Source organism: Gobio gobio (assembly GCF_949357685.1).
Source record: "Gobio gobio genome assembly, chromosome: 11".
In the NCBI taxonomy this organism is placed as follows: Eukaryota; Metazoa; Chordata; class Actinopteri; order Cypriniformes; family Gobionidae; genus Gobio; species Gobio gobio.
This window is the reverse complement of record NC_137104.1, coordinates 39,865,412-39,890,607: the sequence shown is the minus strand read 5'-3', so window position 1 is coordinate 39,890,607 and position 25,196 is coordinate 39,865,412. Positions and strand designations below refer to the sequence as shown.

Sequence of the window (25,196 nt, the reverse complement as noted above, 5' to 3'; positions counted from 1 at the left end):
TATTCATGTATTTTAGATAAATAAATACATAATACATTTGTAAAGAAGTTTACTGCTAATGAAAACGTAAAATAAACTATATATTTCAAAAATGTTGTCATGTTTTAAGTAATGAATTAATAAATAAATACATAGCCTACATATACATACATAGGCCTACTGCATTTTAAATCAATTTATCCCTTGAATATACAGTATATTTATGCATTCTAAAATTCACATCAGCCTCAGGTAAACGCACCTGCGAGCCTCCAGCGGATTCCGTGTACTCTAGCACAGGTTGGCCCCGCCTATTTCCTCCCCAGCTGGGCCGCCGAGATGTGACGCGCTGTCCCCTACCTGTTCATCCAGACAGCTTGTTGAACAGATAACACGCAGGTGTCAGCAGAGAGGGAGATAAGGACAGCGCCTGCTCTCAAGAAGCCGATTATACTCAAACCTCTGCGGGTTTCATCCCGTTCTTTATCTAATAACTAACGCGTGATTTGATGACACGACAACCCGCGCGCTCATTCTGAGGACGTTTGGCCAGCGCGCGAGATGTTATACGTGTGGAAAGTTGATACAGGGGAATAATATTGACTATAATTGCGCTTATTCCCAGAGGAACTTTCCAAGGGCGGATGAATTACGCAGTGAGGAACGTCTGGATTCTCCTTGGAAGATTTTGGATCACGCGAGAGTCCGTTTGTACTGGTAAACTTACAGTGAATACAGTAAATATACATGTTTGAAAGTGCTAACTGAGACCTGTATTGCTTTGTCTCAACATAATATTAATTGAGAAAGAACAAATCTTACTTCGTTCAAAAAGCAGTTGAGTTTGTATTATGATATGAGTGTTAAGTAGGGTTAAAATCAAATGTAGACCTTTTCATATTGAAAACCTGAGGTTTTGTAAGTAAACCTTACATGCTTTACAAGTACAAAAGGATTCTGTGTTTGGAAAGTATGATGTCCTCATTCTGAGATTCTCCTCAATTAATCTGCCAAATTAGTCATCAACCTGAACCTGCATTAACATCAGATCTGAATTATGGATGGTGATGGACAGCCTCCGGCTTCAAATGGTGACTCAAAGCTCCGCTCCAGAGGTGGCTTCTCCCTGACCAGCTGGCGGTCCTCATCGAGGACATTATTGCGAGCAGGAGAGGATGTGAACCGAAGGCTGCTGTCCATTGGGAACCACCAACAGGAGCGGACAGACTCGAGGGCCAGTCCCACCTCAAAGTCCCTTGAGGTGACTGCGGGGTTTGATGGCACAACAGCAACCACCACCGTGACCGCATCCGCTCCATCTCACCTCAACAAAGCCATGGCAGAGTCAATGGGGGGAACCCCTCTGCCATCCGAATCAGAGGAGAGGGTCTTCGATGACCAATCCACATTTCTCCAGAGACAGTTCAGCTCCATACTGCAGCCAGGGGTCAACAAGTTCTCGCTGCGAATGTTTGGGAGTGCGAAGGGTGTCGCTGCCGAGCAAGAAAGGATCAAATCTTTTGGGGTGTGGATTATACATCCATATAGTGACTTCAGGTGAGTGACGCAGGGGAAAGGGAAAATATGACAGGGCAGAATGTCAAACGATGGGGAGTGTTGTTGCGACTGTAGAAAATATTATTAGATCAGGTAAACATCCAAGTTTACTCAATTTTTTTTAAAGTTCACTTAATATTGTCAAGACAATTCCTCTTTTTCATTTAAAAAAGATGTTGGTTTGACAAGAGGCATTGCAAAAATTATATATTTTTCCGTTTAAATATGCATACTCTTAAAAATTGCTTAGTGGTCCTAGACTGTAAAAAAGGTTCTGACCCGTTTGTCCTTTTCCCAGCATGCACTGGGGCGTGAATTATTTTGCTAGGTTTTTTTTACAGCTGCTGTTGATTTTGCTGTTATTTTTTGTTGCTTGTTATTAGGACGAGTTTGTTCCTGTAGTTAAAATGATTGTTTTTTTGTTACCCTTTTCGTGTTTCATGTACCCACTGTTGAGGTTTCTGTGTGGCAGTTAAAGGGTTAGTTCACCAAAAAATGAAAATTCTGTCATTAATTACTTACCCTCATGTCGTTCGACACCCCTAAGACCTTTGTTCATCTTTGGAAAACAAATGAAGATATTTTTGTTGAAATCCGATGGCTCAGAAAGGCCTCCGTTGGCAGCAATGACGTTTCCTCTCTCAAGAGACCCATAAAAGGTACTAAAGACTTCGTTAAAAAGTCCATCTCACTACAGTGGTTCTACAATAATTTTGTGAAGCGACGAGAATAGTTTTTGTGCAAAAAAAAAATCAAAATAACGACTTTATTCAACAAGTTCTTGTCTTCCGTCTGGGTCTCTGACGTGAACTCACGAAGCACCACGACGCATGTGCGAGAATATGACGTAGAGCCACAAAAACTATTCTCATCACTTCATAAAGTTATTGGAGAACCACTGTAGTGAGATGGACTTTGTAACAACGTCTTTAGTACCTTTTATGGGTCTTGTGAGTGTACATTTAATTGCTGCAAATGGAGGCCTTTCTGAGCCATCGGATTTCATCAAAAATATTTTAATTTGCGTTCCGAATATAAAGGTCTTACGGGTGTCGAACGACATGAGGGTAAGCAATTAATGACAGAATTTTCATTTTTGGGTGAACTAACCCTTTAATGCATTTCATGAGTGTTTTTTCACAGAGGGTTTTGTTCTTCAAGTGTCATTTTAGTATCGTTAATATAATATTATAGTACAAATTTATATTTGGAATTGTTACTAGTATTTTTTTTTTACATTTTCATTTTAATCAGTTTGTAATTTAGTTGTTTTTGTCTTTTTTTTGTATTTGTGCCATTTGTATTAGTTTTTAAGAAATTTTTCTATTTAGTTTTTAGTCATTTTTATTTTATTTTTAATAATTTTAGCACTTCAGTTTAAACCAAGTGAAAATTAGAAATGCTGTCTTGCTGAAATAATATATATATATATGAAATATTTTAATTTCTTTCAGTTAACCTACATTTTTTTTAAATTATATTTTTAGTTTTTGTTAACGATAACAATACTGCTCCATGTACATTTCTCATAGAAAACGAGATGAAGCACATAATTGTGTATAAGTTTACACCAAGGACAATAACTATGCCTATAACGATAACAATAAATATATAGTTAAAAAAATTGTTCTAAATATAAAAGAATAGCAGTCCACACCACAACTTTTTTTTCCAGCTGGTGAAGGATAAAAACATTGACAGCCAATCAGAATCCATCCTGCTTTAAAGAGCTTGAGCATTTAAAGTGACAGATGACAAAATTGCAGTGTGCTCAGAATAAATAGGGCTGTGTTTCCCAAACGCATCGGCCTAGATCATAGAACCATTGCCACCAATGATCTTTATGATCAACTTAGCTCACAATGCTTTTGAGAAACACAGCCCAGAACGATATTGCCCACTGGTGTGGACGCTAATATAGTTATCGTTCTTGGTGAGGATGTGCCTTGAGAATAAAGGACAATTTGCACTGAACTTTTTTTTTACTTAATACTGGCAATTCTTAGCCTAGAAATCTAGACGCACCCTAGCAGCAGCAAATCTAATTTGCAGCCAGGGTAGTCTAGCAACGGAGAGTTGGCGTACGAGCTGGAAAAACCAAACTCTAGTCAGGCCAATCACATCGTGTATAGAGTCGGTGGGCGGGCTTAACATAATGACGGCAGAGTTGCGGCGGTTCCACGTGCTACTCGTAAACAAAGAAGCTGGCGAACAGCGGTCTTTCGAATCAGCTTTGGCCGTGACTCTGGAAGACCTGGAGTTAAGCTTTTCTTTGAGAAAAGAACAAAGAACGGCACTGAAGTCATTCTTAAGAAAGGAAGATGTGTTCAGAGTTTTGCCGACCGGATACGGCGAAAGTTTAATCTCTCAACTAGCTCCGCTTCACCTTCTTCTTTGCTCTGGTTGGTTGTAGCGCTATCCTATTGCGTGCAGAGGGAATTTGAAAGATAACCGTTTATCCCGCCCCTCGGATTGAGCCCAGCCAATGGTGTGGCTTGTCAGGCTAGGTAATTGTTACAATGATGCAAGACTTTAAGTCATGTCAACTTAAAATTCAAAAAATGTTAAATTAAGATAAGTTTCAACTAAAAAATATAAACTGTATTCTAAGTGCAAACACTTTGTTTTACAATGTAGAGTATTTACAGAATTCCAACAACAATTTTTAGTGATGCTTCACTATTAGTCTTGTACATACTTAGGGTGAGGAGCAAGGGTTATGTTTCGGTGCTCAGATTATGCAATTTGTTGATGATTTCAGATTGTAGACTATAGAGACTTGAGGGTGGACTATTTTGACTGCGTCAACCACTCAGAACAGAGCAACCACATAGTGAGCTCTGGCAACCACCCTAGCGCCATATGGACGACGTTTTCAAAACCAAACACCACTCACATTTTCTTAAGATAATGTAAAAAATCATACAATTTATTTTCATTAGGGGGGTTAATACACTGATGAGCCTAAACATTATGACCAGTCACAGGTGAAGCGAATTTCTTTAATCATCTCTTAACAAGGCCACATATTAAGGTCTGGGTAGATCAGATGCTAATGAAACAATCAGTTCTCATAATCAACGTGTTGGATGCAGGAAAAATGGACAGGAATAAAGATCTGAGCGACTGGCAAGGGCCAGATTGTAATGGAAGGGTGACTGGGTAAGACTATCTCTGAAACTGCAAGGCTTGTGGGTTGCTCCTGGGCAGCAGTGGTGAGAATTTACCAACAGTGGTCCGAGGAGGAACAAACCGGCGGTGACGGGGTGTTGGGCGGCCAAGGCTCATAGATGCACGAGGGCAACGAAGGCTGTCTGGTCTGAGCCAACAGAAGGTCTACTGTGGCACAAGTTACGCAAAATCTTTAATGATGGTTATTGGAGGAATGTGTCACAACACTGAGAGGGCACTGGCATGTGAGTGTCGGGACTTGACCTTGGAGCAGTGGAAGAAGGTTGCCTGGTCCCATGAGTCCCATTTTCTTTTACATCATGTGGACGGCCGTGTACGTGTGCAGCGTTTACTTGGGAAAATGATGGCACCAGCATGCACTATGGGACAACAACAAGCCTGAGGAGGGGGTGTGATGCTCTGGGCAATGTTCTGATGGGAAACCCCGGGTCCGGCCATTCATGTGGACGTAAATTTGACACATGCTACCTACCTAAACATTGTTGCAGAGTCTACACGGCTTCATGACAATAGTGTTCCTTGGTGGAAGTGGCCTCTTTCAACAGGAAAATGTACCCTGCCACACTGCACATGTTGTTTAGGAATGGTTTGAGGAACATGATGAAGAGTTCAAGGTGTTGTCCTGGCCTCCAAATTCCCCAGATCTCAGTCCAATTGAGCATCTGTAGGATGTGCCGGACCAACAAGTTTGATCCACAGCGGCTCCACCTCGCAACCTACAGGACTTGAAGGATCTGCTTTTAATGTCTTGGTGCCAGATACCACAGCACACCTTCAGGGCTCTTGTAGAGTCGATGCTGTTTTGGCAGCATGACAGGGACCAACAGCATATTAGGCATAGGTCATAATGTTTTGGCTTATCGGTGTATGTCAATAGTGAATAGCTGTGATGTGAGAGAACACCTCGCAATTCAACTTTCATTGCTATCAATTATCATACAATGTCAGCAAGCACTTATGTCACAAATCAGGTCCTAATAGCAGGTACCTTTCAATCACCACAGTAAAGCACAATGCTCCTCACAGGTCAGTTACAGCGCTTTCCCTTATAGAGTTACCATTAGCCAGAAAAGGGTATCATTGTTAAAGGATGGGCTGGAAGGACCCACTCGGTTACAGAGTGTCAGGTTAATGTTCTTTGTCTGAAACACGTACGCAGAGAAAGCAGTAAGATGTCAAGGGATAAACGGATTGTGTTTTCAGAGAGCAAGACATGATCAGCAATAGGAACTCAATCTTCACAACTGTTTCACAATCCAAAGAGAAAAATATGTGTGCATAAGTAGATCAAAACTAACATTTTTGAATCCTTAATTCAATTTAATGATACACCAGAATCACCAATTAAATTACTGTTGTATAATTTGCTTAATGTGCCAAAATCTTCCTTTTAGCTTCAGTAAAACAAACACTTGAGCCTCTTGAATTACTCCTGTTTAATCAACAGATCAAATGCATTTTTAATTTCCTGGCCCAGTTACTGTTAACATTGTTGTTAATTACTTCAACTCCATACTTACTGATAACATTCAATGTTAATTTTTAAACTCGGACATGATAAAGGTTAAAAGGTCATGATATGTATCACAACTTGAATCACCACCAAAACTACTACTTTTTATCCATTGAGATTTTTAGCAGATTTGTCATGAATTCCCTTCCTTATTTTACGCAAGAAATATCATATAGTGGATGACTTTTGATAAAATCTTCAGTGCCTTTAAAGGGATAGTTCACCCAAAAAATAAAAATTTACCCCATGATTTACTCCCTCAAGCCATCATAGGTGTATTCTTCTTTCACATGAATACAATCTGAGTTATATTAAAAAATGTCCTGACTCTTCCAAGTTTTATAATGGCAGTGAATGGAGGATGAGATTTTGAACCCGAAAAAGTGCATCCATCCACCATAAAAGTAATCCACACGGCGCTTGGGGGTTAATAAAGGCCTTCTGAAGCAAAGTGATGCTTTTGTGTAAGAAAAATATCCACATTTAAAACTAAAATAACTAGCTGCCGACAGACGACCGTACACATCGATTTACGGCAAAATAGTAACCCCTGATCTGACGCATTACTTATTGACGAGCATGGAAGCTCAGGGGATAGAGCTAAATAAAACATCGGTCATGAATTATAAGTCTAAAATGAGAAATATTAAAGAGAACTGTCAGAGGATTTCGATATAAGAGAAGAGGAGCTTGAGTTTGTTGCCCAGCCCTGTTAGTTTGAACCGCTAGAGGCGTCACAGCGTATGCTACTTCCTACGTCCTACATTATACATCGCATCAGGGTTTACTCTTCTGGTGTAAGTCGACTTGCGTAGGCCGTCTGCTGGAAGCTAGTTATTTTGGTTTATAAAGTTTTAAATATGTATATCTTTCTTACACAAACGCATCGCTTCGATGGGTGGAGGCACTTTTTTTGGGCTTCAAAATCTCGTTTTCCATTCACTGCCATTATAAAGCTTGGAAGAGCCAGGACATTTTTTTTAAATAACTCAGAATGTATTTGTCTGAGAGAAGAAAGTCATATACACCTAGGATGGCTTGAGGCTGAGTAAATCATAAATGGGGTAATTTTCCTTTTTGGGTGAACTATCCCTTTAAGTGCCATGTTTTTAGAGATGTCAATAGTTGTCATCTTTGGAGTTGTCTGATACTGATAAAAACAACCTCCAATTTGTTCACCGTTGCTTTCATTCTAAAATGAAAACCATAAGATATAAAAACATACACTCACCTAAAGGATTATTAGGAACACCTGTTCAATTTCTCATTAATCCAATTATCTAATCAACCAATCACATAGCAGTTGCTTCAATGCATTTAGGGGTGTGGTCCTGGTCAAGACAATCTCCTGAACTCCAAACTGAATGTCAGAATGGGAAAGAAAGGTGATTTAAGCAATTTTGAGCCTGGCATGGTTGTTGGTGCCAGACGGGCCGGCCTGAGTATTTCACAATCTGCTCAGTTCCTGGGATTTTCACTCACACACCATTTCTAGGGTTTACAAAGAATGGTGTGAAAAGGGAAAAACATCCAGTATGCGGCAGTCCTGTGGGTGAAAATGCCTTGTTGATGCTAGAGGTCAGAGGAGAATGGGCCGACTGATTCAAGCTGATAAAAGAGCAACTTTGACTGAAATAACCACTCCAACCGAGGTATGCAGCAAAGCATTTGTGAAGCCACAACATGCACAACCTTGAGGCGGATGGGCTACAACAGCAGAAGACCCCACCGGGTACCACTCATCTCCACTACAAATAGGAAAAAGAGGCTACAATTTGCACGAGCTCACCAAAATTGGACAGTTGCAGACTGGAAAAATGTTGCCTGGTCTGATGAGTCTCGATTTCTGTTGAGACATTCAGATGGTAGAGTCAGAATTTGGCGTAAACAGAATGAGAACATGGATCCATCATGCCTTGTTACCACTGCCACTGTGCAGGCTGGTGGTGGTGGTGTAATGGTGTGGGGGATGTTTTCTTGGCACACTTTAGGCCCATTATTGCCAATTGGGCATCGTTTAAATGCCACGGCCTACCTGAGCATTGCTTCTGGCCATGTCCATCCCTTTATGACCACCATGTACCCATCCTCTGATGGCTACTTCCAGTAGGATAAAGCACCATGTGACAAAGCTCTTCTGTCAAGTTTCTTGAACATGACAATGAGTTCACTGTACTAAAATGGCCCCCACAGTCACCAGATCGCAACTCAATAGAGCATCTTTGGGATGTGGTGGAACGGGAGCTTCATCCCCTGGATGTGCATCCCACAAATCTCCATCAACTGCTAGATGCTATCCTATCAATATGGGCCAACATTTCTAAAGAATGCTTTCAGCACCTTGTTGAATCAATGCCACTTAGAATTAAGGCAGTTCTGAAGGCGAAAGGGGGTCAAACACAGTATTAGTATGGTGTTCCTAATAATCCTTTAGGTGAGTGTATTTAACTTTTAAAAACTGTATTCAAGTACCCACTCATTCCAGGTGACTGACGTTGCTTTGGAAAATATGACCACATGTGGAAACTTCAAACCACTGAGCCCATGTACGGTAGTGCGCAAAAGACTGCATATCTAATTTAAACAGTCGCATACTGTACAGTATGTTCACGACTCTCCATTACCACTTTAGTAATTAACATGGAGAGGAATGTCTTGCAACACGTGTAATTGACGTAATTTGCTCAAGGTCGTGTTCACTCTTAGAAGAAAAGGTTCTACATAGCACCTTAAGGGTTCTGTTAGGCATACACAAAACAATTTGGCACTAAAAGTGATTCTTGGCTCGTAATCATAGGGGAACAACTTTTGGTGCTATATTGCACCATATCTTAACAGGTTCTGTATATGGTAGCGGTGCTATATAGCAGTGTTTCCCAACCGGGGTGCCGTCTGACGAGAGCAGGGGTGCCGTTCAAAAGTCCTTCAAATATATATATATTTTTTCAAATTTGTCAAATAATTCTCTCTTTGTAAACTTTTTTCAATGCATGCGAGTGTTGCCGTATGTTCGAATATGACCATTCATTTTCGCCGTCATCACCCGGTTGTAGTGCCAGAAGACGCGAATGAGAAGTCGTGCGCGCTGTGAGAAAATGTGTCTCTGTGCACTCATCCGAAAGCGCGCATGTCTCACAGCACGGAAATATTGAGTTCTCTTTCAAGTCTTGCTCTTGAACGGACAAACTCACACAAAAAGTATTTCAACCTGTCCGTCTTGATGAGTATTTTAGCAGACATAGTCTGTATATGCCTTAAGTGAACTTTATACAGTCGAGAAAGACGCATATCCATGCATTAGGTCTTAAAGGGGCAGTAGCCTTTACTGCTGTCTGTTTAATGTCAAACAACAAAAAACATCACTCACTGCTCTTGATTGAATAGCTTTTGCAAGTTTAATAGGATTAATCTTTAATTTATACAGTCAAATATGCAATGTATACATATTAATTTCTGTAATTGAAACTAATGTTAGACGTACCTGAAAAACCTGAAAAGCATAGTTTATTTTATTAGTAGGCCTATCTTTGCTCAATAGTATTTATTTGTGCTGCTGCTTGTATTTAAATTATTTGTTCTTATTATTTTCTTAATTTTTATTTGACAGTAGTCCTTTTTTCCCTGAACATAGCAAATACTGAACTGTACCGAAACGGTGAACCTAAAACCGTGATACAAACCAAACCGTGAGCAATCTGTACCGTTACACCCCTAGCGTAACGCATGCGAGGGGGTGCCACAAAATGGAGAAAAATTTCAAAGGGTGCCATGACTGAAAAAAGGTTGGGAAACACTGCTATATAGCACCTCAGTCATTTGAAGAACCGCTGAAGAACCACTGAAGCACCAAGATTTGGTGCTATACAGCACTTAAAGTGGTTCCCCTATGATTACGAGCCAAAGAACCACTTTTAGTGCTATATTGCACCATTTTTTTAGAGTGTATATACTGTCAAACTATTCAGGAGTTCCCATCATGGGATCATTTTATGGATTTTTTTTTAAAATTTAAATTCACATTTTTCCAGTTCGCAAACGTTATCACTAAAATAATTGAAATAACCTTTTAAACCTGAAAGTATTATGCAATCATTTAAGACATTTCTCCTTATATAGAATATTTTTGGCATAAAGCATTCTTTAAAACTTTGTCAAGAACCCTAGGGTTCTGTGTAAATATATGTGTTGATATTTATTTGAATGAATGGTTTATTTTATACTTGTAATTTTGAATTAAACATTTTGCCCTTGATAGATTACCAGGTGTGCTTTACAGAGTCACATATTTGTTTCTTAGAACAGAATCTTTTATTTATCTGCAAATGTCTGGGGCTGGTTGACTTTTTTTTTCCACGAAACACGGGACGTCGCCATAGGACGGCATCTTATTAAGTTACAGAGACGGTCACCGTATAGCACCCTGAAGGACTGCTCTAGTAACCTTTAAGTTTCCAGGCTAGACCTTTAAACCACAGGGATATACTGCAAATTAATTTTTCTCCTCTTTATTTTTAATATAATTTTAGTAACCTGTGTTTTGTTTAGTTTAGAGGCAACATAAGCTACTAAAAAGCTTCAAAGTTCATACAAAAGAGCAAAATTATTAGCGTTTGGATTAGGGATGTATGATATATTGCTTATTGACTGATATTAATTTTCTTGTATTTTTATATATTTTAATGTACTATTATTGGTAAATATTGTGTGTATATATATATATATATATATATATATATAATACAGTATATACATGCAAATATTTCTTAAATATATAATGTGCATGTATGTGTGTGTATTCAAGTATACATGATATTTACACACACAACCCTAACACACACACACACACATACATATATACATACATATATATATATATATATATATATATATATATATATATATATATATATATATATATATATATATATATATATATATATATATATATACATACATACAAATACACTGTATATAGTTTGACTGATATTAAATATTTAATTATTATGATACAGTATTTATAATGATAAAGATACTTCATTGTTTGCTCCCTTCCCCTATTTTTACATAACTGTCATCTAATGCTTATTTAAGTTAATCTCTAAATAATTTAATAACACTATTTTTTTTTTAGTGTTTCATTTTTATTTATTTTTTTAGATTAAATAGTGCAGACTTTTAATTTTGGCTATGTATCAGTTATTGGCCATAACATAAAAATAATTTTCAGCTTATCGATTGTTGTTATATTGGTACTTTCTTTCATTTGATTTACATGGTTGGTTGTAGAAATTAATTTTAACATACATACTCCAGGCAGAATCCATCCTTTGGTCCTTACATCATGCATCTTCACACACAGGTTCTATTGGGACTTGGTTATGCTTTGCCTGATGATGGGCAACCTCATAATTCTACCATGGGGTATCACCTTCTTTGAGGATCAGAACACGCTGCCGTGGATCACCTTCAACGTGGCCTCTGACACCCTCTTCCTGGCTGACCTCGTCTTCAACTTTCGTACCGGCATTATGGAAGGCGACAACTCCCAAATCATTCTGGACCCGCAAGTGATCAGTCGGCGTTACCTGCGAGGCTGGTTTATGCTAGACTTCGTCTCCTCTATTCCGGTGGACTACATCTTCCTTATAGTGGATATAGAGGCTCGGCTGGAGTCGTCAGAGGTGTACCGCACTGCTAGGGCACTGCGCATTGTCCGCTTCACCAAAATCCTCAGCCTGCTCAGATTGTTGCGTTTGTCCAGATTGATACGTTACATTCATCAGTGGGAAGAGGTGAGTAGAGAAATGGATAGAGGTAATAAAGACAAGGATAGCAAAGAAGGAAATATAGTTGTTTAAAACTTGCTAAGTTGGACTTACACTATATTGCCAAAAGTATTGGGACATCCCTCCAAATCATTGAATTCAGGTGTTCCAATCACTTCCATGGCCACAGGTGTATAAAATCAAGCACCTATGCATGCAGACGCTTCTACAAACATTTGTGAAGGAATGGGTCGCTCACAGGAGCTCAGTGAATTCAAGCGTGTTACCGTGATAGGTTGCCACGATGCAATAAGTCCATTCTGAAATTTCCTCACTACTAAATATTCCACGGTCAACTGTTAGTGGTATTATAACAAAGTGGAAGTAATTGGGAACAACAGCAACTCAGCCACGTAAAATCACAGAGCAGGGTTAGCGCATGCTGAGGCGCACAGTGCACAGAAGTCATAAAGTTTCTGCTGAGTCGATAGCTACAGACCTCCAGACTTTGTGTGGCCTTCAGATTAGCTCAAGAACAGTGCGTAGTTTCCATGGCTGAGCAGCTGCATCCAAGCCTTACATTACCAAGTGTCTTCTCAGTCTGGCAATCTGATGGGCGAGTCTGGGTTTGGCGGTTGCCAGGAGAACGGTACTTGCCTGACTGCATTGTGCCAAGTGTAAAGTTTGGTGGAGGGGGATTATGGTGTGAGTTGTTTTTCAGGGGTTGGGCTTGACCCCTTAGTTGCATACCTAGATATTTTGGACAATTTCATGCTCCCAACTTTGTGGGAACAGTTTGGTGATGGCCTATTCCTGTTCCAACATGACTGTGCACTAGTGCACAAAGCAAGGTCCATAATGACATGGATGAGCGAGTTTGGTGTGGAGGAACTTGTCTGGCCTGCACAGAGTCCTGACCACAACCCGATAGAACACCTTTGGGATGAATTAGAGCGGAGACTGCGACCCAGGCTTTCTCGTCCAACATCAGTGCCTGACCTCACAAATGCGCTTCTAGAGAATGGTCAAAAATTCCTATAAACACACTCCTAAACCTTGTGGAAAGCCTTCCCAGAAGAGTTGAAGCTGCAAAGGGTGGGTCAACTCCATAAACCCTACGGATTAAAAATGGAATGTCATTAAATTAATTTGCATGTAAAAGCAGGCGTCCCAAAACTTTTGGCAATATAGTGTATTTCTAAGGGGAAGATGTCTGTTAGCTGTTTTTATTTCACGTTTTGATCAAATCATCTTTTATGTGATAAATTGCTCCATTTCAGAAATGACTTTTCTTATTGGCTATTGGCACTGTTGGGGAAAGTTACTTTGAAAAGTAATGCATTACAATATTGCGTTACTCCCTTAAAAAGTAACTAAATGAGTTACTTAGTTACTTTTTAAGAAAAGTAATACGGTACATTACTTTTGCGTTACTTTTCCTCACCTGGGCTGGGCTTGCTTTTAGGTTTTTTTATAACAACAAATTTCAATTTTTTGTGCAAATGTAAAGACCTTTTCATACCAAAATTTAAATAATAAGCCTCAGGCTGAGATAAAAATGCAAATTTACGCATGAACAGTAGAGGGCGCAGCTCTGGATAATGGAAGAATAGGACGCATGAGAAAAGTTTTACTAATAAAAACAAAAAATCTTTTTGCTCATGGTTTAACGGAATCAAAGGTCAGCAGCAAGTACATTGGTAAATAAAGGTTGATTAAATGCATACAAATATTTGTTTTATTTAACAATATTTAATTATTGGAGGTTTGCATAGTACTCTGATTTTGTATTTGACTGATTTTAATCATTTTGAGGAGAACTGAATCTTTATTGTGCAAGTGAGATAAATAAATGCTCACATTTAGTCTAGAACTACAATAACCATCATGTTTACACACACACACACACACACACACACACACACACACACACACACACACACACACACACACACACACACACACACACACACACACACACACACACACACACACACACACACACACACACACACACACACACACACACACACACACACACACACACACACACACACACACACACACACACACACACACACACACACACACACACACACACACACACACACACACACACACACACACACACACACACACACACACACACACACACACACACACACACACACACACACACACACACACACACACACACACACACACACACACACACACACACACACACACACACACACACACACACACACACACACACACACACACACACACACACACACACACACACACACACACACACACACACACACACACACACACACACACACACACACACACACACACACACACACACACACACACACACACACACACACACACACACACACACACACACACACACACACACACACACACACACACACACACACACACACACACACACACACACACACACACACACACACACACACACACACACACACACACACACACACACCCACACCTCTGCACTTATTTCTCTCAACATGAGGACAGGAGAGCTGTCAATCAAATTAATGTCGAAAAGTAACTTGTGTTACTTTTTTGAAAAAGTAACTTGGATATTTTGTTGTAAATTTAAAAAGTAATGCGTTATTTTACTAGTTACTTGAAAAAGTAATATTATTATGTAACTCAAGTTACTTGTAATGCGTTTCCCCCAACACTGGCTATTGGTTAATTTTATCGAACTGCTTGTATGCAGATATGTATGCATAAAACCTGCATTTTCGTACAGAAATTGCTTCGATTAGTTAAACATTTATGGTAAAATTACTACACATAAACTACACAAAACACAAAAATACTTCCAGTGGCAAATTATTTGAGTAGGTTTTTTTTCTTTAATCATTTTTCAGCCATAACGTTAAAAATAATTAGGAGTAAAGGTGCACTATCAAACCAAGAAGCTTTCTGTTGGTCAACACAGCTAATTTGTGTGACCAACTTGAACCCTTTTTGCGAAATCTGCATAAGAAATTTAAATTCCTGATTCTGTGGATTCCTATTGAAATAACTGGATTTCACCCTCCAATAATTGCCAAACAACAGTAATTGTGAGTGCGTTTTCAGAACAGTTCTAATTCTAACTGTACTATCTCTCACTTTTTTCCCCCACAGATCTTCCATATGACCTATGACCTTGCAAGCGCAGTGGTTCGCATAGTGAATCTGATTGGGATGATGCTGCTGCTGTGTCACTGGGATGGCTGCTTTCAGTTCATGGTGCCCATGTTGCAAGACTTCCCACCAAACTGCTGGGTCTCCAAAAACAACATGGTGGTATGAGGTTGTTTTAGGTTTTAGGTTTAGGTATGTTTGAGGTTGTTGGGTAATGTCTCAAAAACGTGCTAGTTTGTTAGGAAATGCAGAAAATGCACTTCTACTCCCTAAATAAAGTCCTAAAGCGTTGTATAGTGTGTTCACACTTGTAGTTCAGTTCTTTTGGTTCTGCTGGTCGCTTAACATTCACACCGTCATTTTTTTTAAGACCGAACATAAATATACAAAACAAAAAACAGCTTTTATGGCATGTATTTTGCAATGGAACTTACCGACCATTCAAAACAATGCTGTGCGCTGGGCTAAATTAACTCGATATATACAGTAGTGGCCAAAAGTGATGTCCGGCCTAGGAAAATGTACATCTTTACCCTTTATTCAAACATTATTAAAAATGTGTTCAAGATTTTGTCATTATATTACTGTACGTAGTTGTGCTTGGATTCAATACGCAATGAAACATGCCAGATAGTACATCATTTTGTCCAAGTGTCCCAGAATGTGTCTGTGAAGTTTCAGCTCAAAATACCGTACAGATAATTTTCATTTAAAGTTCCCATTTTTGAGTGGAAGGAAAATGATACTGATTTCTTGCATATATCTTTAAATGCAAATGAGCTGCTGCTCCCCACCCCGCTTTCCAGAAGAGGCTCGTGCTTCTGACTAAGACATCTATTGATTTTGAGTATCATCTCTATCGCTGTCACACTTATGTGACATTGCAGTTCTTCATTGTCATGAAAGTTTATTATCTGCATGCGTTTTAAAGCCATATAAGTCTAAATATCTGATATACGATTTTCTGAGTGCACACATCCGAAACACACGCACAGAAAGCTGGATGTCAGACGGTGAGTCCCGTGAGTATTAAACTAAGTTCTCTTTCACGTCTTATTGCACTTATATTTCAGTCAAAAGAGTTCAGAGTTCATTTAGGAGTGACAGAAAAACCCACTGAAAAGGGTTGTTTGGTGTGCCCCAGGGTTCGGATGGCAGCATTCACACTTAGTCAAATGAACCGCACTAACAGAGCAATTACACCAGAGTTCGTTTTAATCGAACCAAAACCGCAAAGTGTGAACACACCCTAAGTTTTGCTTTAAATTTACATACTATCAATATCTCTTTCTCAGAATTCCACTTGGGACGTCCAATACTCCTATGCCGTTTTTATGTCCATGAGCCACATGCTGTGTATCGGGTATGGCGCTCAGGCTCCTGAGAGCCCAACTGACGTCTGGCTCACGATGATCAGCATGATTATTGGCGCCACCTGCTACGCCATGTTCTTGGGCAATGCCACCAACCTGGTCCAGTCCTTGGATGCTTCCCATCGTCAGTATCAAGAGAAGGTACTAGTTGCTCAGTAATTATTTTAAAGCATTTTTTGAGACAAACTTTTTTTCTTTGGTCAACAATTTGGTTGTTTGGTTTGTTACAGTACAAGCAGGTGGAACAGTACATGTCCTTCCACAAGCTGCCAGCTGACATGAGGCAGAGGATCCATGATTATTATGAGCACCGCTTCCAGGGCAAGATGTTTGATGAGGACAATATCCTTGGAGAACTCAGTGACCCGCTAAAAGAGGTTTTTCTTTCCTTATCGTTTGACCTCACCAAGGCTGCATTGGCTATTGTTAGCCAATAGCCAATAGTAGCTATTTAGACATTGTGTCTCATTCATTAACCATGTTTATGTGCTTATTTGTGCGTAAAATCTACTTATAAACGTTTTCATACACACATTTCATACACAAATCATGATTTATCACTACAATTTGTTCTAAATTTACGATAACATTTCAAACCAACTGCAACTAGACATACACACTACATTAATTAATTTTTTTAAATTAATAATTAATTTTTTTAAAGTACATGTTTTTCATGTTTTTCGCATTCTACCAAAATAGTGACATGTTTAACTATTAGGAATACATATTGGTCAAGCTCAGAAACTCAAAAACAATTATAATTTTGGATATATTGTTCAGACACTGGCCGTGAAGGTAGTTATCACAAAATGTTAATAATGTAAATGTTAAACAATAACAAGTTTTTCTTGGATATTATAGCCTATATGTCCCTTATGCCATTGTTGTATTTATTATTCTTGAAACAATTCTTGTCATTTTTAACAGGTACTTTTTTGTACTCATTTTTGCCAACAGCATGGTAAATAATACAAAAATGTTGCTCAAAAACATAACATGCTGTTAATGCTCCTCACCCCCCAAAATAAGTCATAAGTGTGCAAAATATTTAACGTTGCTGTCAAATTATTATTTAAAAATGACTTATAACAAGGTTGGACACCATAACAGGTTTTAACAGTGGATGAGCTTTCCGTTGTATATAATATTGTTTTATATATATAATATTTATATATATATTCAAATTTCCACCCTGTAAGGTTTATAGAAAATGTTGAGCTAAGTTAGCGTTAGCTCTTTGAGTGATCAACATTTAGCTAGCTGACCTTTTACAGATAAACAGAACTGCTATGACTATGTCAGTTATTTTTTTACATTTTATTGACTGGACAGACTTTAAGAGTGTGACAAGCAGGATAACATTTCAAAAAATTTAAAAAAGGTAGGAGTGAGCGTTAAAGCTTACTTAAGTATACAGTTGAAGTTGGAAGTCGAGAAATTACATACTAACAGGGTGGAATAAGACTTCTGGGACATGGTAAATTAAGAAAATTGTAAAAAACAAACAAAACAAAAAACCTATAGTTTCACATGATTTATATGTATGATTAGAGGAAGTTTAGACCAGTCTGTAACATAATTTTAAAATATTTTGAGGTTATCATAATTTCATCATTGCACTAAGGACATGATACAATTGAATGCATATATCAATAAAAAGGTGTGTAAAATAGAAAATAGTATTTTAAATGTCTATTATATCTGTTTAAGTGATAAAGAAGACCTAAATATATAATTCAAGCCATTTCTTATAAATACATGACTCATTTTATAGAAAATATGAGTAAGTAAATCATAGAGACAGAAAAGTCACAGAGGAATGACTCATTTGTCAGTTAAAAAAAAAAAAAAAAAAAAAAAAAAAAAAAAAATATATATATATATATATATATATATATATATATATATATATATATATATATATATATATATATATATATATATATATATATATATATATATATATATATATATATATATATATATATATATATATATATATATATATATATATATATATATATATATATATATATATATATATATATATAATATATATAATGCACACGCAGTCAAACCAAAATTTATTCAGACACCTTCAACATTTTCTCACATTATCACAGTTTATTCGCGATAGTTTAGAAAATGGTAATAAAATATGACAAGAACTATGACTTTAACTGTGTAAGAACAAATTCATCTAGATAATGTCAGATAACTTTGAATAGAAATGTATGTAATGGTTTACAATCAGCTGTCAGTCAGCTGTTAAATTTAAGCAAACAATTAGATAATACAAATTTAGGTCAACCAATTACCAAGCAATGCTTCATTTTGTTCAGTCTGTGGTGTAAAAGCTCACATTAGCAATTAAAGAAAAAACACTTAAATCAAAACATGGTCAGGTCAAAGTGTCCCAAATTTGTATCAATTTTACTGATAGTCCACTGTATGAAGTATTTTTGAGTATAAAATGTCACAGTTTACTTAATTTTGCTATCATCACTTACATTAATGAACTAGTACTGCTAGTTCATTAATGTAAGAACTAGTATGAGAACTAGTATAACGAGTACTAGAATGAACTAGTAACTAGGTCCTGCACCCACTAGTAAAATAAAATTATATCTGGTGTCTGAATAATTTTTGACTGTATATAAAAAAATTATTAAAATTAAATGACATAAATTGACATGACCAAAATGTATGTAATGTAGCCTTTCTAAAAACCCTACCAAAAGTTTAATAGTAAACCATGTTGATTAATGTAATAAAGGTTGCAAGTTTAATATCCTGTTTCACTTTAAAATGCATGTCTCAATTAAATAGGACAAATTTTAATCTTAGGTCAGTTCTTAGCTTCTAGAACTAAACAGCTTGATGTGTGCTAATTGGGATGGATGTGTATGCCTGATCCATCTTGTATTGTGTTTGACCTGCAGGAGATAGTGAACTATAACTGCCGTGGGCTGGTAGCTAACATGCCACTCTTCGCAAATGCCGATCCTCACTTTGTCACAGTGCTCCTCACAAAGTTACGCTTCGAGGTCTTTCAGCCAGGGGATATGGTCATCCGTGAAGGGACGCTCGGTCGTAAGATGTACTTCATCCAGCATGGCTGTGTCAGTGTAATCACTCATGAAAAAAAAGAGAAGCAACTGAATGACGGCTGCTACTTTGGGGGTGAGTTTGTTTTTCCTTAGATGCTTTTAAGCCAAGTCAAATTTGTTTTAGTGCTTTTCACAATACACATCGTTTTAAAGCAGCTTTACAAAAAATCATGATGTTAATGTTTATAATATTGGTAACATTTTACAATAAGGTCTCATTTGTTAACATAAGTTAATGTATTAACAAACATGAACTTACCATGAGCAATACATTTGATTTGTTACTGTACTATTAATCTTTGTTAACGTTAGCTAATAAAAATACAGCTGTTCATTGGTTTGTTCATGTTAGTTCACAGTGCATTAACTAATGCTAACAAATACAACTTTTAATATGGAGTTGGCCCACCCTTTGCAGCTATAACAGCTTGAACTCTTCTGGGAATGTTTAAGAGTGTGCTTATGGGAATTTGTGAGGTCAGGAACTGATGTTGGACGAGAATGCCTGGCTCGCAGTCTCTGCTCTTCTCTGTCAAATGTGTTCTATCAGGTCGAGGTCAGGACTGTGCAGGCCAGTCAAGTTCCTCCACACCAAACTCGCTCATCCATGTCTTTATGGACCTTGCTTTGTGCACTGGTGCGCAGTCATGTTGGAACAGGAAGGAGCCATCCCTAAACTGTTCCCACAAAGTTGGGAGCATGAAATTGTCCAAAATGTCTTGGTATGCTGAAGCATTAAGAGTTCCTTTCACTGGGCCAAGTGCCAACTAAGGGGCCAAGTGCAACCCCTGAAAAACAACCCCACACCACAATCCCCCCTCCACCAAACTTTACACTTAGCACAATGCAGTCAGGCAAGTACCATTCTCCTGGCAACCGCCAAACCCAGACTCGTCCATCGGATTGCCAGAGAGAGAAGCGTGATTCATCACTCCAGAGAACACGTCTCCTGCTCTAGAGTCCAGTGGCAGCGTGCTTTACACCAGGGATTTTCAAACCTGTCCTGGAGGACCCCCAGCCCTGCACATTTTGTATGTCTACCATATTTGACACACCCACTTCAGGTCTTGCAGTCTCTAATAATGAGCTCATGAGTTTAATCCGGTGTGTTGGATGAGGGAGATATACATAATGTGCAGTGCTGGGGTCCTCCAGGACAGGTTTGAAAACCCCTGCTTTACACCACTGCATCCAACGCTTTGCATTGCACTTGGTGATGTAAGGCTTGAATGCAGCTGCTCGTCCATGGAAACCCATTCCATGAAGCTCTCTACACACTGTTCTTGAGCTAATCTGAAGGCCACACGAAGTTTGGAGGTCTGTAGCTATTGACTCAGCAGAAAGTTGGTGAATTCTGTGCACTGTGTGCCTCCGCATGCGCTGACCCTGCTCTGTGATTTTACGTGGCCTACCACTTCATGGCTGAGTTTCTGTGGTTCCCAATTGCTTCCACTTTGTTATAATACCACTAACAGTTGACCGTGGAATATTTAGTAGTGAGGAAATTTCACGAATTGACTTTTTGCACAGGTGGCAACCCATCACAGTACCACACTTGAATTCACTGAGCTCCTGAGAGCGACCAATTCTTTCACAAATGTCTGTAGAAGCATCTGCATGCCTAGGTGCTTGATTTTATACTCCTGTGGCCATGGAAGTGTTCGGATCACCTGAATTCAATGATTTGGAGGGGTGTCCAAATACTTTTGGTAATATAGTGTATATAGGGCTTGACATTAACGCTTGTCTAGGATATTTAGATAATAGCTCAATATGCATTAGACTTTGATACAAATCAGATTTGAGCTAAATCTATTCTGTTCCTCCTCTTCTTTTTTAGAGATATGTCTACTGACCCGTGGCCGTCGCACAGCCACTGTCAGAGCCGACACATACTGCAGACTTTACTCGCTCAGTGTGGACAGCTTTAATGAGGTCTTAGAGGAGAACCCATTAATGAGGAGGGCGTTTGAGAGCGTGGCAGTGGACCGGCTGGACCGTGAGGGAAACAGCATTGTGAATTCACACAAAAGCATGGAGGATGATGGGGAATGACGGATTCTTCACATGAACTCTCTCTGGGTGAACTTTGACTGGCCGAAGACTCACTGAAGATGAATGAATGTAGAAAAAAACTTTGAGGAAAGTGTTACAGTGTCCACATAATTGACATTAATGACAATGTACAGTTGCAGTATGGTGTGGTTTTATCTCATTAAAATAGCTTTCATTTCTTATTCTTTATTTGACAATGCAATGTATAGCAATGTAAAAATAAGCAATATCAGTCCAATAGTTTTGATCATGTTTAGCTGACTATTGATATCCTACTGGATCCATGTAATTCATTTCAGTCAGAAACATTAGTTTAGCAGGGACCTTGATCAATGTGTTTACAAAATCAATATGTATGCAACAATATATATTACAATACAGTTTAATTAACAATACAATTACATTAAATAAGCATAGCATAAAGCATAGCCTAACATTACAACAGTTTATTTATTTTTCATTACGATTGGGCTCCTACACTCTTAGAAAAAAGGGGTCCATATATAGAGCCTAGGGTTCCTGACTTCATACCAGAAAGGTTCTATAAGGAGAAATGTCTTAAATGATTGCATAATACTTTCATATTTAATGGGTTATTTCACATTTTCTTGTTATAAAGTACACTCTAAAAAGTAATTCGGCGACCTGTTACCACAACTTAAATAAAGTTACAAATTCTAATATATTGTTTTAAATCGAACCTTTTAAGTAAAATTTTGTAGAGTTCTGATATGATAACTGTTCATTTGAACTTAAATAGATCAAATGAATTGGTTCCAGGGCTCTGGTAGTTGGAGTGACTTAATTCTTTGAGTAATCAACTTAAAAATGTGTGTTTATGCTACAAATTAATTATTTAGTTCCTCTAACTCAATGTAGCTTGTTGGTTGAACGTAAATTCACTCAAAGTTGTCACAACTCAAAAAATGTATGCAAACTGTTGCATTATTTTCTTTTTTTGTTGAGCCAACATGTTTTGTTTACCAGCTGTTTAATTCATAACATTTAATCAAAATGAAAATTTTGTTTCAATTTTTTTTAATAAATTAAAACAAAATCCATAAAATGATGGGAACCCCTAAAAGGATGAAGCGCCCGACAGAACCCTGTAAGGTTCTATAGAGAACCTTTTCTTCTGAGAATGTATAGTTTCAAGTTGTAGCAGCCTTTAGTCAGTGAATTGCTCCCGGTAAAATTTGAATTTTGCAAAGCATCTCCAATGTGGTTTTGCGTATGTTTAACTCATTAATATTAATGTCTTTGACATTGGTTTCAGTCAAACCCTCCAGTGAACGTGATTTCACAAAGTACATGTTCCTGGATCAACATCTTTGTTGGTCCTGGATCAACATTCCAACCAACCAAAGTTTACAGTCAAGTTTAGGCTTATAAGCAGGGTTAGCTTCTACATCAGTGTTATTCACCTATCATTTCCCTCTGATTTTAGGGATAAGTTATAGGTAGGGTTAGGTTTAGGGGTTAGTACTACATTTTCAGATAGGAATGTTGTTCCAGGACCAACAAATTATTTTAATCCAGGAACGTGTCTTTCTTGGCAAAATCACGGTGACCCTGAATGTATCGAGTTAAATCAATCAACAACAACAAAAAAAGTTGAAAATAATTGTTCTAGTAGATGTTCAACAATACAATAACTCAGTAAGCTCAATAACACAATAAGCTCAGATTAAACTGAATTCTATCTGCTTTCCGGATCAACATTGAGCACTTAAGAATCATGCACTGTAACAAAAGATGTCATCTGAAAGACTTGGCTATAAGCTGGGACATCCTGTCCACTGTCCTCTTAACTTCATATTAAAGTATTAAACAATATTAATCACATAATCGCTGATTAAACTCATTTCTGTTTGTCCTCAGTCATCTGGGAAAATTGGTTATGAAGAAAATAACCCTTTGAGTGGAAGTTGTTTTCAGATGTGCTTTTGAGGAAACTACCTAGGAGCAACTATTAATTTTAAATAAAATTTTGTTAGTAACATTGTGGTTGGAATATATATATATATTTATATATTTTATCCCATGTAATGTGTGATATTATAGAGATGGATTATGAGTATTATGGAAAAAATTCTGGGTATAAAAGTTTGATGTTTCCACGTCACTATAGAGATTGTTTTTGGGCACACGTTCTCACTCACAACTAGTCAGACATTGACACTTGGTCAGGACCCCTCGGCGACCCTGTGCGTTAAAAAGTGACGCCAAGGGGTCCTGACCAAGTGTTGGGAGTGAGAACGTGTTTCGGAAACATTTATTTTGATTGATTGCAACAATACACTAGGAGTGAGATGCATAGGATTATAATGATTTTTACAGAAATTCTTTACTAAAATTCACCTTAAACTATACAATAATATTAGTAAATTATTCATAATTTATAAATTACTACACTGTATTGTAAAATACAGTTACTGTTGTTTATGAGTCTGCATACAGTTTGGTAGAATATTATGCGTCATGTCATCTGCCTGGTTTATTATTTTCAAGGAATGAAACAGTTTACTTCATTTCATTGTTTTCATACTAAATAAAACTACACTTCATGTTCGTGCAATTTATACTCAGGGGTGAAATTATATACGACAAAGGTGGTCTAAAGTGATTACAAAAAGCATTTGGACAATTAAGTCACAGTTCAAATTGTTTGATTTCATTCCATAGATAATATAATGTCGAACGACGTGTCACCAGTTTACAGTTGTTGGGCCCCATTTGGCTTCTGGGAAAAAAAATTATGGAAGTCAATGGGGGCCCATCAACTGTTTGGTTACCGGCGTTCTTCAACATATATCCTCTTTTGTGTTAAGCAGAAGAAAGAAATTCATACTGGTTTTGAAACAACTTGAGGGTGAGCAAATGATGACAGTATATTTTTAGGTGAATTATTGCTTTAGGTATCACTAGTCGATAGACACGCCCCTTCCAACTTCATCTAATCTGAATTCTGAGTTTCCAATTTGTAAACACGACTTCTCTTTGTTATTATATTGTTGTCTTAAATCTGTCATCCTTAAAGATGGCATATATTATTGTAACAACGATATCATGCAGTTTTATTTATTTGTGTGTTTGTAGACAAACTTGTATGGAGGACGAGAAATTACTTAAGTATAAAAAAATGAATAAATAAATACGTAAAAGCAGAATTAAGTAAAAAAATAAATAAATGTAGAAATAAATACATAAATACACAAATAATTAAATGCTGACATAAGTAAATAAATGCAGAAATACATAAATAAATTAATTAATGAATGCAGATATGCATAAATGAATGAATACATAAATAATTTTGTCAAAAGTATCCTTTTTAATAATTAAATTTTCTACATTTATTTATGTATGTGTACGTAGGCTATGTTAATAAGGTCTCAATGCAGGATTGGTCTATTAGGTAAACCAGTCAGAACAACTGTTTATGTTAGGACCACTGGACTGGCTGAACTGTTGCGGGATGTATGGAGCT

At 37.6% G+C, this 25,196-nt stretch overlaps 2 protein-coding genes across 4 annotated transcripts in view; one reads left to right on the top strand and one right to left on the bottom strand.

The window, feature by feature from the left end:
• LOC307133598 (craniofacial development protein 2-like) overlaps positions 1–25,196 on the bottom strand; it is a 1,416,430-nt gene that overhangs the window by 55,975 nt on the left and 1,335,259 nt on the right. The gene's annotated exons all lie outside the window — the stretch shown is intronic.
• On the top strand, positions 350–24,282 carry hcn3 (hyperpolarization activated cyclic nucleotide-gated potassium channel 3). 3 transcript variants are annotated; one of them, XR_013817491.1, is made up of 9 exons: positions 350–696; positions 999–1,536; positions 11,601–12,033; positions 15,166–15,327; positions 16,461–16,679; positions 16,769–16,915; positions 19,484–19,724; positions 21,492–22,221; positions 23,937–24,282. XR_013817491.1 is itself a non-coding variant. In XM_079829072.1 (8 exons), the coding sequence occupies exons 2-8, from the start codon at positions 1,037–1,039 to the stop codon at positions 21,704–21,706; spliced, it is 1,917 nt and encodes a 638-aa protein (XP_079685198.1). In that variant the 5' UTR covers positions 350–696; positions 999–1,036; the 3' UTR covers positions 21,707–23,710. The 3 variants fall into 3 exon arrangements, 1 of the variants encoding a protein (XP_079685198.1); XR_013817492.1 differs by lacking the exon at positions 23,937–24,282 and adding an exon at positions 23,246–23,704 and having other exon boundaries at positions 21,492–23,000; XM_079829072.1 differs by lacking the exon at positions 23,937–24,282 and having other exon boundaries at positions 21,492–23,710.

What these genes read in the sequence shown, in the direction of transcription:
- hcn3 (XM_079829072.1), top strand. Translation starts at nt 1,037, where the DNA reads ATGGATGGTGATGGACAGCCTCCGGCTTCAAATGGTGACTCAAAGCTC. An exon ending in CATCCATATAGTGACTTCAG is followed by an intron (nt 1,537 to 11,600) that starts GTGAGTGACGCA and finishes CTTCACACACAG; the next exon opens with GTTCTATTGGGACTTGGTTA. An exon ending in TGACGGCTGCTACTTTGGGG is followed by an intron (nt 19,725 to 21,491) that starts GTGAGTTTGTTT and finishes CTTCTTTTTTAG; the next exon opens with AGATATGTCTACTGACCCGT.